The sequence below is a fragment of the Adiantum capillus-veneris genome, chromosome 5, assembly GCF_014529385.1.
Source record: "Adiantum capillus-veneris isolate H3 chromosome 5, ASM1452938v2, whole genome shotgun sequence".
NCBI lineage: Eukaryota > Viridiplantae > Streptophyta > Polypodiopsida > Polypodiales > Pteridaceae > Adiantum > Adiantum capillus-veneris.
In genome coordinates this window covers 79,673,571-79,687,726 of record NC_140935.1, presented here as the reverse complement: position 1 = coordinate 79,687,726, position 14,156 = coordinate 79,673,571, and the positions used below count along the sequence as shown (strand labels likewise).

Below are 14,156 nucleotides of genomic sequence, written 5' to 3'. Positions count from 1 at the left end.
GCACGCGAGAGTGTGCGGAGTGTGTGCAGGGAGAGATGGCGAAGGCCAGCAGCAAGCTGGGCGCTAGCAGATCAAAAGAGAGAGAGAGAGGGCACGCTATCTGCAAAGGAATAAGTGAGTGAGTGAGTGAGTTGAAACTCACTTACCCTTTCTTATTTGTATAAGGACCAATTTAATAAGTTAGTGGCCAAGTTCAATGTGAACTTGGCCAAAGATTAGTAACCTTTAAAATGTACATTAAAGGGGGCCATTTGGGCCTTTAACCCAACAACCTCCCACTTAAAGGCATAAATGGCGCCTTTAAGCTATGTGACTCCCACCATCTCTATGCATAGATGATGTTCTGCTTTGGATAAGCACTTAGTGAGAGCATCTGCTGGATTTTGTGATGTATGGACCTTAACCAATGTAATAAGGCCATCCTCAAGCACTTCTCGTATGAAGTGATATCGCACATCAATATGCTTTGTGCGTGCATGAAACATGGCGTTCTTTGCCAGACATATGGCACTCTGGCTATTACAACCAAGCATAGGTGCCTTTGCAGGCAAACCAAACTCACTGCATAGGCGTGCTAACCAAATAGCTTCTTTGGAAGCCTCAATGGCTGAAATATATTCAGCCTCTGTGGTAGACAATGCAACAATCTTTTGCAGACTTGAACACCATGAAACAGCACCTCCCGCAAGATTAAATAAATAGCCACTTGTGGATTTTCGTGTATCTACATCATCAGCCATGTCAGAGTCACAAAATCCCTTCAACTCCATTGGTCCTTTACCATAGCAGAGGCATTTGTTTTTAGTCCCTTTCAAGTACCTCATAATGGACTTTACTGCATCCCAATGCAACCTACCTGGATTAGCCATAAATCGGCTCACAACTCCCACTGCATGGGCTATGTCAAGCCTAGTAGCAACCATAGCATACATAAGTGAACCACAAGCTGAAGCATAAGGCACACTTTGCATGTCATTGGCTTCTTCCTTTGACTTGGGACAATCATCCTTGGAGATTTTAACATATGGTTGTAATGGCACACCAAGAGGCTTTGCTTCAGCCATGTTAAATATGTCCAACACCTTTTCAATGTACTTTTCTTGCGACAAATACAATAGGCGCTTGTCTCTTTGCCGTGTAATACGCACTCCAAGTATATGTTCAACTACCCCAAGATCTTTCATTGAAAACGCAGATTTCAGCTGCCCTTTAAGAGCATCAACAGTGCTTCTTTTCTTTGCAGCTATCAACATATCGTCTACATAGAGCACAAGAATGATAGGGCTGCCATCCTCATCACGGTTGGTATACAAACAATGGTCTGCATGGCTTCTTTTGTAACCATGTTTAAGCATGAAGCGGTCAAACTTCTTGTACCACTGTCTATATGATTGTTTCAGCCCATACAAACTTCTATTGAGCATACATACCAAATGTTCCTTGCCAGGGATAACAAAACCCTCGGGTTGCTTCATGTAAAGCTCTTCTTCCACATCACCATGCAAGAAAGCGGTATGTACATCCATTTGGTCCATTTCCAAATCAAGAGCAGCCACAATGGCAAACAATACACGCAAAGTGGTCATCTTCACAACAGGAGAGAACACTTCCTGAAAGTCTATGCCCTTGGTTTGAACATATCCCTTTGCAACAAGCCTTGCCTTATACTTGGGTTTTGCATCAACAGTCTTGATTTTATAGACCCATTTGTTAGGAATAGCCTTCCTTCCTTTGGGCAATTCAACCAAATCCCAAGTATGATTAGCATGCAAAGCTTTAATCTCATACGTAAGAGGCTCTCCCTCATCTATCAACATAATGTAATGCAAAGAGGGGTCATATCGACTCACAGGCCGTCTTTGACGAGTAGACCGCCTCACCCAATGATCCACATTATCCGGCAATGGGTTTACATCAGGTGGCACTACAAAATCATCAACAATGGGCTGTTGTACATCATTTTCAGCATTGTTTCTTGGCTGCAAATGCCCTTCAGGAACCTCGAAGGCCAGCAGCAAGCTGGGCGCTAGCAGATTGAAAGAGAGAGAGAGAGGGCACGCTATCTGCAAGGGAATAAGTGAGTGAGTTAGTTGAAACTCACTTACCCTTTCTTATTTGTATAAGGACCAATTTAATAAGTTAGTGGCCAAGTTCAATATGAACTTGGCCAAAGGTTAGTAACCTTTAAAATGTACATTAAAGGAGGCCACTTGGGCCTTTAACCCAACAAATGAAAGCCGATTACGCAGATTTTTGAACTACATGGCATGCCTCTTTCCATAGTGTCAGATAGAGAATCCAGATTCCCAAGTTCATTTTCGAGAGCAGTGTGGGACAATATAGGCACTCAGGTAAATTCTCATCGTTGTTTCATCCACAGAAAGATAGGCAATCGAAGATAGCCAATTCAATGGTTTTGGACTTGTTGAAGTCTTATATCTAGAACAACAAGAATCAATGGTAAACGTATTTGCCTTTGTTGCAGTTTGCTACAACAACAATGTTCACACATCTACGGGGAAGGCGCCATTTGAGATTGATGAGGGTGTCAGAAAGGTTCCACCGATTCTGTGTACCAAGGACAAGATTTTTGAAGCAAATCAGTACACAGGATCTAGAGATTGCTTTTGACAAGGTAAAGGAGGCTTTGCAAAAGTCTCAAGCACAGCATAAAAAGGCAGCAGACAAGCATCAATGCGACTTACAACTGGAAGGAGAATGATTGGGTGCTTCCTCGGTTGAGAAAGCATACCTGCAAAAGAGGAAGGGTAAGGGGAGGCTTTTCCCAAATCTTAGTATGGCATACTATGGGCCCTTCCAAATTCAGGAAAAGATAAATGATGTATCCTTTCAAGTGAAGTTGCTAGATACTTGGAAGACAATGCTTTTCATGTGAGTCTCTTTAGATCTTTAAAAGATGAGGTGCCAGAGGACAAAGCTAGAGGAGCAACCAGAAGTGGCAGAGACACACGAGATTCTCGATGCTCGTTCCAAAGCAAGTCCTAGCACAGAAGGGAAAGGAAAGTAAAGGGTAACTTGGTCTGCCAATATTTGGTCAAGTTCAAGAATTATCTCGCTCTTGATGCAAATAGGATAGAGGAGGATTTAGCAAATTCTCCTCGGATACTAGAGCTACATCTTGAGGCTTTTGATTTAGCACGGGTTGAATCTAGTTTGGTGCCTGCTACACAAGAGAAAAGCCACTCCAATCCTTTGTCACACATTGCCTAGAATGGAAGTCACTAAATTCTCCATGAGATTTTAGGGATACTAACACGCTGAAGATATTCTACCGAGTGACTTTATGAAAGATGTACATTGAAAGGTGTACATCGAAATGGGAATTCATTTACTAACGTCTTTTGTCTATTTTGTAAGCGTAATCGAGAGCTATCACTCTTCTTTCAAGAGGGGATTATGTCACAAGTGTGATGACGTGGCATTACTAAAGGGACAAGGCCACTTGAACCAAAAGAAAAGCCTGGACTAAATTTGTGTTTAATAAAAAGGACAGGGACTTGATCCATGAAAATCATTGGAAATTACGGACTACCACATGGTACTTTGTGCACGCAATTTACGGGTAGGTTTTACGTGACATGGGCAAAGCTTTTCGCCATGCATGCTTTTTAGGAGCCAGGTGCTTTTGGGGGCACCCTTGTTTGGGCCCCTTTGTGCTGTTTATATAGAATGTCAGGGCCTCTCTCTCTGAGGCAGATTAGCTTCAGAGCATTCCAAAGGGGACTCCCAGCCATTGGTACTTTCTGGAGCATCAATAAAGAAAGAAAGACCGAAAGGAGCGCCAGTCTTTGGGGCCACTGCATCTGGAAGCAGAATTTTGCCGCTTCGTATCTCTCTCTCTCTCTCTCTCTCTCTCCAAGTTCAGGTGTTGAAGTTTTGTTCATGTGTTGCAATTGATTTCTTGCTTGGGTGTCCAAGTCTGTTACATACATGTCGCACTTATTCCATGTCACAGTGTACATTGAAGAAAACACTAACACATGAGAGAGAGAGAGAGAGAGAGAGAGGACGCCAACAATTCCAAAGGAAAATGATACAAGATGTTGGAATAGTGGATAGAGGCTACACTAATATAGTGAGGCAAGCCTGGGTCAAGCAAAACTTGTAAAAATACCCATAGAGCAAATGCAAAAAAACTGGAAAGGACAAAAACGGGCAAAATGTTTGGTGCAAACCTTGTGTGCCTAGAATCCCTTCCAAGAGGGTGAAAAGCAAGCCAACCCACAACCAAGGGCCTAAGTACATGTGCAAAAGGGCGTAAGCAAGAGTGAACGCATTTGAAAGATGAGCATAAAGCTAACAGATAATACTACATCCGAAGCAACCTGGAGATTGGCTTGGATGCCGGTACGGTTGCTCTTCTGCTCTCTTGATCGGTTGGATAGTTACCTTCAAAGTTGCTTACAATCACCCTTGGTAACCTCATAGCAATCTTATCCCTCAACCTGGGCAGAGGTTCTCTATCATCTAACACCCCCTCTCAGCGCGCCAAAAGCCAAAGATGTGAGGCCGACAATGAAGTTGTGAGTTGGTATGTCCACTGAAGAACAAAACTCCCCGAGTATAGGAGCAATCTAGGGAATTCCAACCACCAAGAGTCCTCCGTAGTAAGATTTCACAAGTAGTGTAGAAAACTGCTCTAATCTAATTCCGCAAAGGAAAGGTATTGCTCTGAGAGATTGGTCCCAAACTGACTATGAAAACTATTCCTGAGATAGACCAACCGGTTGTAAAAGAAGCGCCAATAGGCTTGCAAAAGTCACATCCAGAAAGAAGCCAGCAAAGATGTGTGGTGTCTGTAGTCTTTTGTGTGTGTTTGTGTGAGTGGATCTTGCTTTATTTTATCTATAGGTCTCCTATGCCCCATCGGATGGGTCCCATAAGTTGGTGGAAACTCTTTTGCTTCTTCTTAAGTTTAGGCTCCTCAGCCGGGATCTGCAGGTTGGCTCACGTCTTAAGTGGCTTGACACGTCAACATTTTGTGAGTCGAACACTCACAGTCCATATGTATTATGTACACCCTCTACTGAGACAATGCGTCCCAAAAAGTGTATCTCCAATAGGAAAAACTCGCTCTTTTTCCCGTTAACCACCATTCTATGTCGCCGCAATGCTTCAAAAACCTATAAGAGATGGTGTCAATGATCTGCATCTTTCTTGAAGAATACGATGATGTCGTCAAAGAAAGTGCCCACAAATGACCTGTACTCTCTAAAAATCATGTCAATCATCCAATTGACCGTTGCAAGAGCATTTGTGAGACCAAAAGGCATCACCAAATACTCATACAATCCAAAGGATGTCCTGAACACTATCTTGTATACATCTCCAAGAGCGATCCTGATGTGATAATAGCCACTTTTCAGGTTGATTCTGCTGAAGATAGTAGAATCATGTAGTCTGTCAAGTATATCATCAATCCTTGTTATTGGAATCCTATTCTTATTGTGGTGATTTTATTGAGAGTTGTAGTCAATGCACATTCTTAGAAGCACTGGTGAACAATAACTTGGTTGGATGAGACCCTTCTCCACAAGCTCATTATGGGCTTTGAGTACTCTATAAGATAGCCGATTATGTGGCGAACCACGAGGTATCAAATAAATGGTATGATCTTCAGGTCTCTCAAGAGGTAGCTCTCCAAGCAGCGACTTGAGCTTGCAAAAATTCCTGTTGTTCTTTCCTCTAAGTCCGACAAATTTGACTTATGTTCATGAAGTTCATTTAAGTAGATCGAGAAAACAAAAAGACTTAATTTCATTAATTTGGAAACAGTCACAGTCGATACACGTGGGATAGACTCGCCCTTTAATTTTACATCTATAGTTATGTCCTTGCCTTAATCATTCATCAACGTTGCCTTTCTTGCCCAATAGTCGACCACGACGTCGTCGTTGTGGAACCAAGGGATCCCTGAAAGGACGTCACACCCCTCTAGAGGCATGACGTAAAAGTCATGTCCTAACTACCCCTGGCCATGCGACCAAAGTTTGCCTATGACATGTGTAATATGAAACATCTTTCCCTTGCGCCGCTAGAACTGCCTCCATTTGTGGTCCCATTTCCTCGGGCACAATCCCAAGTCGAGCTGCCAATTTCATTGAAATGAAATTGGCCTTGGCCCCTCCGTCAAAGAAGATAAGGACTTCATCTCATACTTTGCCCCACACTCTGCAGAGCTTGGTACTCTTATCTATTTGTTTCGGGCTTGCCCCCACGAAATCTGGTACCAGTCTTGCCTTTGTCTTCTCTTTCTTTCCTCGCTCATCAGCCGCTTTGAATGTCTATGGTTTTGTTAGGTGCAACGGAAGTGAATGTTGAACTTTGCTCAAGATGAGTACTTTGAACTGTGCTCAAGGGTTCTTTTTACTTATGGAAGGGAGAGCCTTCCGTTCCTTTAGTGAGAGAGTGCAAATGATCACAAACAAAGTGGGAAAACAATGTGCATGAAGGTACTCAGACTGAGAGATAGAAAGAGAAGAATACGACACCAGAATGTTGTCAAACCCTCCTCCAAGGGCCCCACTCTCTATGGCAAAAGCAGTCTACTATTGATTGCACAAATCTCTACAATGATCTGAATGCAATTGTCTTGCCGACGATGTCAACGACGATGATGGCGACGACGCGGGCTGAAAACTGAAAACGCTAGGGGCTAAAATCTACAAATCTTGTATCTGCTGAATTCTGACTCTATGTAGTTGACGACGGCGATGACGACAATGCGATGACGACACGCTAAAAACGCAGATGCTGGAATCTGCGAATAGCGGGCTAAATCTGCAAACGCTGGCTGATCTGACCGTGCGGCGAGGATCTACTGCGGGAAGGTGGGATCTGCGAGGTTTGAGGGCTACGGTGCGGAGTCTAACTGCTGAAAACTGAAAACGCTGATGCAATGGAAGTGCTTGTCGCCGGGAATCTGCAAAACACTAGGATGATCTGCATGTTGCAAAAACGCTAGGTTGATCTGTTGTTTGCAAAAACATAAGGCTGATTTGGGAGTCTGCAAACGCTAGGGGATCTCATGCTGTGGAAAACGCTAGGGCTGATCTGTTGTAGATGAACGCCAAGGCTGATCTGCAACTGAAAAACGTTGGCTGGTCCTTGTGGCTGAAAACGGTTTGTTCTCGGGGGTCTTGCTGAGAAGGTGCATGTCAGACACTGGGTCTCTGTTGCCTCTTCTGCCAGATAGTGCTAGCGCTAGGTTTCTTATATATTGCCTTGGTTCAATTGCCCTACCCAATTTCCCAACAAAGTCACTTATTAATAATAAGTGAAAAATGGCCGAAAATAGGTCTATGCACTGTAAAAATGCTCCTGATGGGAGCTGATTGTAATCTCATATACCTAGATGAATCCAGGATAAGCCTGGATTCACCCTTGAAGGAAAGTGCAAGGTATAGACCCATGGTAGTCACCCACAAGACAATATAACCATCAGCTCCATCATGCATAGTATTGACTAAATACCACGACATCCCCACTAACGTCATCAGTGCCCAACAGTGGGTGTAGAACTAGGTAGTAACATATGCTCCCCAACACAACACACACCACACGCACACGAGTATACATCAACACAAAGTTCAACATATTGAGTTTCTGTCATGACTCCGCAAATCAAGGGCAGACTCAGCCATAATAAAGCCTAGCACTAAAAGAAGCATTAAATCGGAAAACTTAGCACAAAAATGAGGTAGTTGATAGTGCATGCGCACCACAAAAGTAATCTGATGATCATGCTGTGTGCAACCAGAGGATATGCATCTACTCCAAGTGCCTGGACATGCACGGTCTGCGAACAGACTCACAAAAGTGCCAGAACACTTCCTAAGCTAAGCTAACTAAACCCTTGTCATGAAGTAGCTTGTCCACGTACACATAGGGTTAGATGTGCACGTGACATCCCCTCCTTTTTAAAGTGAGGTATTGGTACCCAACTGTATGGCGTCGAGGGAGATCGCCAACAGCATCTGGAATCCTGGGGAGGACTCTTCGCCAGCCCACTCTGATGCGTGGGTCATGCGATACTTGAACTTCATAAAGGTCTGCAACGCTTGCTTCTTTGGGCCGCGCCGAAAGCGACACAAAGTCATCTGTGGCTCCTTCAATGCTTCAACTTCGTCTATAGACGTGGATCTACCTTCTTCCAGAATCTCCGAAGATGAAAATTCCTGAAACAACTTCCAACACAAAAACATGAACATACCCATTCCATGTAAAGTGACTGGAAAAAGACTGTTCTTTCGAAAAAACTATGCATGCAATGCAGATGAACAAAGTGACAGAGTGCCAAACCGTTCATCAAACACATGCAAATCGTGAGATCGAATCTTGACTTTTTTATCTAAACATATCAACTGTGGCAAATCACAATGGATAAAGCCGATGCTTGATGCTCAATCCTTCTTGTGCTCTTTTGGATACTGTGTCATGCCAAGGAAGAGACATTGAATGTGAATTCCTTGGGTGCAAACATTTCATCTTTTCATGAGTAATCCGCATACATCCTTGCTCATTCATAACTGAATTGTGTTTATCGTACCATATGGCATGCCTATGAAAAGGGATCACATAAGGACGGTGACTAAAATACAGGAAACCATCACGAATAAAGCACTCGAACCATGCGTACTAACTAATCATGCGCATACACAATACTTCCTGTGGGGGTTCCTTACATCGTGACTCGAGAGCCAAGATCGGTTCTTCGTGATTAATCAAATCTGCAATGAGGTTAGCTTCACTAGAAAAAGCATCAACTAAATCATCATCCTTGTGAACAATCACACCTTTATCCTGCAAATCATCATGCTTGTGAATAATCACATCTATATCATGCAAATTATGTGTGTCATGCTGTGGAAAAGAAGAGACTGAGAGAGTCTCCTTCTCCTGATTCTTTTCAATCTTCGCTTGCACATTAGAAATGAGAGATTAAGAATGAACGACTTCCTCCCCACGAATGACAATGGGAGAGTTACTCTTGGCATTGAAAGTGGAAGTGTTGGCTGCCCAATCAATGAGAGGGTTACGCTCATGAAACCATCGAATGTCTAAAAACATATCACATCTTGAAAGAGGAGAGACTACAAATTTTCTGCAGAAGGACGCTTGTTGAACAATGAACAAAACATCAAGGCACTCTTGCGTGATGAGAGAGTCCATACCAGGAGCGAAGCCCGACACCTCGAAAGGAAATGTCTTGCTAGCCTCCAGGTAGGCTCTTTCGACAAGAGAGTCACTAATCACATCATGCATATTGCCTAGGTCAAACAATATGACAAAACGCTGACCCTTCACATGACCATAACACTTAATGAGAGACTCATCAATGGGAGGATCATGAGAAACTTGGGTCACACTTGTGTTCTCATTTATTGCACTGACAGAGGATGAGACTTCTGTGGGTTCTTTAGATTCATTAGAGTCAAGCTTAGGACATGTTCTTTTTATGTGACCCTTGATGTGACAATGATAACATCGACCTTCCTTGAAATGCTTTGTCCTTCCGATGTGATGTATTCTCCTAAAATTCCTTGTTCTACCTTTTCTTCTAGGGTGAGCTTAAGTTTAGCAATTGTGTTTGCTTTACCCTTATTTTCATTTGGAGGGTTCTTTTCCAAGAGACTAGAAAAAGATTGGTTAGAAGAGTTACCATTCTTACCGTTCTTACCGTTCTGAGGGTTCTGAGGAGTTCGAGTGGTACTTGGAGAAGTCTTGTTTTCCTTCGGCTTTCCCTTGCTATGCTTCATCTCCTGTGCGAGAGCAATCGCTATCACCTTGTTGAGATCTACGGGATCGAGGACTTCGACATCAAACCTGATATAGTCGTCCAACCCGAAAATGTAAGCCTCCTTGCGCTCATCATCCGATTTGCGTAATTGGATGCCGAGCTGCAAAACACGATGAGAGAAAAACATAACTGGCATACCACCTTGCATGAGATTGCGCCAATCGTTTTTCAACCGTGCTAGGTAATTGTGGTGGCATAAACCGCACTAGCATCCATCTTATCGTCATACTTACTGAACGTGATCTTCTCTGTGACGGGGTTGTTGGAGTTCGAGTCTCTACTACTTGATGTACTACCAACATCTTTGATCGGCTCGGGTTTCGAGGTGAGTACCTGTAGGACCAACTCTTGCATGAGATGGTCTCTTTACGCCTCACGCTCTAACTCCAAGGCCGCTCGTCTGTCTTCGGCCGCTACTCGTTGGGCTGCCTTCGCGTGCTTGCTCACGCTCTAGCTCAATAGCTACCTTTCTTTCTTCGGCCGCCAAGCGCGCTTGCTCACGCTCATGCTCAAAGGTTGAACTTTGCTTTTCGGCCACCGAGCGCGCTTGCTCGCGCTCACGCTCCAAGTCGGCTTTTCTTTCTTCGCGTTCGCAATCCAAGAATGCCTTTCTTTCTTCACGCTCACGCTCCAAGGCGACGCGTTGCGCTTCTTGTTGTATCATCATGTCCATCATCATATTGACCAAAGCCTCCATAGGATTTGGTGCAATCCTTGGTGTAGATGGGGAAGGGGGAGGGTCAAAAAAACCTCTTGGTGGGGAAAATTCATCTTCGCCACTTGCATGCGAAGTATCCATTCCGCTTCGGGTGATGACCATACACTGAAGTCTTGTTCTTTAGTTCACGAGGAACTTGGGTTCTTGTGGTTCTTGGGTTCTTGGAGTTCTTGAGGTTCTTGAGCTTCTTCTTTAGCTTGCAATCTGTGTTAGAGAAGGATCTTCTCTTACCCGAGCTCTTCTCTTTCCCATCGGCGCACCCCTTGGCGGCCTTGAGCTCACACCAAGGTTGCTTTTTCCCACCTCACGTCGATTGGCCGGCCGCTAAGTGCACGGTCCGCTCTCAATGAGTGAGAAGAGAAACAAGGGGAGGCTGGACAAGCCCTTCTTTCTTGGGTTTCTTGTCACTCTTCAAAAACACGATTAGGAATCGACATGCCCAAGTGGACTTGAGTTACATGCGACCGCAACAAGCAAAAAAAAATTGTGGTTCTTTCCTTGAGTGATACAAAACACTGCCAAAGCTCTGATATCAATGTAATGTGCAGCGAAAATGAATGTTGAGCTTTGCTCAAGATGAGTGCTCCGAACTGTGCTCAAGGATTCTTTTTACTTACGGAAGGGAGAGCCTTCCGTTCCTTTAGTGAGAGAGTGCAAATGATCACAAACAAAGTGGGAAAACATTGTGCATGAACGTACTCAGACTGAGAGATAGAGAGAGAAGAATACGACACCAGAATGTTGTCAAACCCTCCTCCAAGGGCCCCAGTCCTCTATGGCGAGAGCGGTCTACTATTGATTGCACATGTTAGGTGCAGCGGAATGAATGTTGTATTTTCTCAAGATTAGTGATCTTTATTGCTCAAGGTTCCTTTTAGTTCTTAGGGAAGGAGAGAGCCTTCCGTCTTGTAGAGTGCTATGATCACGAACAAAGTGAGTGGATTGTGCGTGCAAGTGAATGAGACTGAGAGAAGGAGAGAGAAGAGATACGACACCCGAGAGGTTGTAAAACCCTCCTCTGAAGGCCCCACTCTCGTTGACGAGAGTGGTCTATTCTTTGATTGCACAAAGGTGTACAATGCGTATGCAATGGACTATGCAACTTGGTCTATCCCGATGACGACAACGGTGACGACGACGATGGCTGAAATCTGAGATCTTCTAATCGCTGAATTTCGAGACTGTTTCGGTGGCTGAAAATGACTGTTTTGGCTGCGTTTTCTTGGCTGAAAAATGAGGTTTCTTAGGGCTGAAAACTGATGGTCTTTACGGGCTGAATCTGCTACACTTTAGGCGAATAATGCCGGTCTTAATTTGCTGCTGAAATCCAAAAACGCCAGGGGCTGAAATTGGTCCTTCTGTCGTCGAGGTTCTGCAAATGCAAAAACGCTAGGCTGATCTGCTGTGTCGTGATGACGCCGAGGCTGATCTGCTGTGCACAAATCGCCAAGGCTGATCTGATGCAAAAACGCTAGGTCTTCTGTGGAGAAAACGCCAGAGTAGTCGCAGGGGTTGGTCTTGCTGAGAAGTTGCCTGTGGAGCAAGGTGCTCCTGCTGCCTCTTCCGCCAGAAAGTGCTAACTTGGGTTTGCTTATATATTAACTTAGCAAAATTGCCCTACCTACTTTTGTTGGAAAGTCACTTAAAAATAATAAGTGAAAATAACCAATAAATAGAAAAATAGGCTAAATGCACTGGAAAATTCCCCTAACTGATGCTAATGGATTCTGATGGGAATTCCGATAATCATGCTGTGTGCAACCGAAGGATATGCATCTATGCTAAGTGACTGGGCATGCACGGTCTACGAATAGACTCACAAAAGTGCCAGATCACTACTAATCTAAGCCGACTTGACTGACGGGAACCCTGCTATGGTGTAGCTTGTCCACGGACACATAGGGTTAGGATGTGTCACGTGACAGCACAAATCTCTACAATGGTCTGAATGCAATGGTCTTGCCGACGATGTCGACAACGATGATGGCAACAACGAGACTGGCTGAAAACTGAAAACGCTAGGGAGTGAAATCTGCAAATCTTGTATCTGCTGAATCCCGACTCTATATCGTTGATGACGGCGATGCGCACTGAAAACGCAGATGCTGAAATCTGCGAATAACGGGCTGAATCTGCAAACGCTGGCTGATCTGACCATGCGGCGAGGATCTGCTACGGAAAGGTGAGATCTGCAAGGTTTGGGGACTGCGATACAGAGTCTAACCGCTGAAAACTGAAAACGCTGATGCAATGGAAGTGCTTGTCACCGGGAATCTGCAAAACGCTAGGATGATCTGCATGTTGCAAAAACGCTAGGCTGATCTGTTGTTTGCAAAAACGTAAGGCTGATCTGGGAGTCTGCAAATGCTAGGGGATCTCATGCTGTGGAAAACGCCAGGGCTGATCTGCTGTAGATGAACGCCAAGGCTGATCTGCAACTGAAAAACGCTGGCTGGTTTTTGTGGCTGAAAACACTAGGTTTGCTGTTGGGGGTCTTGCTGAGAAGGTGCCTGTCAGACGCTAGGTCTCTGCTGCCTCTTCTGCCAGATAGTGCTAGTGCTAGGTTTCTTATATATTGCCTTGGTTCATTTGCCCTACCCAGTTTCCCAACAAAGTCACTTATTAATAATAAGTGAAAAATGGCTAAAATAGGAAAATAGGTCTGTGCACTGTAAAAATGCTCCTGATGGGTTCTCACTGTAATCTGATGATCATGTTGTGTGCAACCAGAGGATATGCATCTACTCTAAGTGCCTGGACATGCACGGTCTGCGAATAGACTCACAAAAGTGCCAGAACACTTCCTAAGCTAAGCTAACTGAACCCTTGTCATGAAGTAGTTTGTCCACGTACACATAGGGTTAGATGTGCACGTGATAAGTTTGTCCTTTGCGTGCTCCTTCGGTGCTTTGTTCGCAAGAATGTGACCCTGGGGCTTGTTCCCCACAACCGTAACACTTGCCCTCTTTGTAGAATTCTATACATTGCTCGATTGACAATTTTGGGCCAATTGATTCCTTCTTTTGTTGCTTACCCTTCTTCTTGTTCCCATTGAACGATTCTTGCCATGTTTTCGCAGCCACTGGCTTGTCCGTAGGATACGTGAGTGTGCCGACATACCCTGTTTAGCATGACCCATGGGCCATAAGTCTCTGAATAGAGTCAAACTTCTTTTGTAGATAGAAGCTCCGTATCTCTTTGAGACAGCCAACTTGTTGCTTGAAGGTGTTCGTCTTGAGAGACGAGACTGGTAAAAAAGTATCCCAAAATCTCTCACAATATCACAATGTGTCCAAAGTGTCTTCTTTGTTCATCCTCAATGATTCCAAGTTGTGATGATATCCTCTACATATTCTCCTGTAAGCATGAGGAAGTGAAGACGCAAATGAATTTCAACCACTTGGTAGGTGCTTCTTTGTGTAACAATAGGGTAGACCGCCATGTCTAGGGATTACCTTTCAAGTATGACGCCACCCCTTCGTACCTTGGGAGTGCTCGAAGTAACAGCCTCCCGACAAGACGATGTTAAACTATTGAATGAAGATGAGGGTTTTGCGGGTGTCTTTGAAGCCTAAAAAACGTATCAAACTTTAGGGCTTGGCCACCCTCCTTAAAATC

The 14,156-nt window shown here is 44.2% G+C and overlaps 1 protein-coding gene across 6 annotated transcripts in view; it reads right to left on the bottom strand.

Annotated features, from left to right (window-relative positions):
- The window catches only part of LOC147457580 (CST complex subunit TEN1-like), a 59,138-nt gene that overhangs the window by 38,876 nt on the left and 6,106 nt on the right, over positions 1 to 14,156 (bottom strand). The window contains exon 3 of one of the 6 annotated variants that reach the window (XM_086512439.1): positions 7,696 to 8,198. The exons of 4 other annotated variants lie outside the window; for them this stretch is intronic. In XM_086512439.1, the coding sequence (XP_086368565.1) occupies positions 7,941 to 8,198 (258 nt within the window). In that variant the 3' untranslated portion in view covers positions 7,696 to 7,940. Of the gene's footprint in view, positions 1 to 7,695; positions 8,199 to 14,156 lie in introns of those variants that run through there. One more of the 6 variants, XM_086512437.1, reaches the window with a different exon arrangement.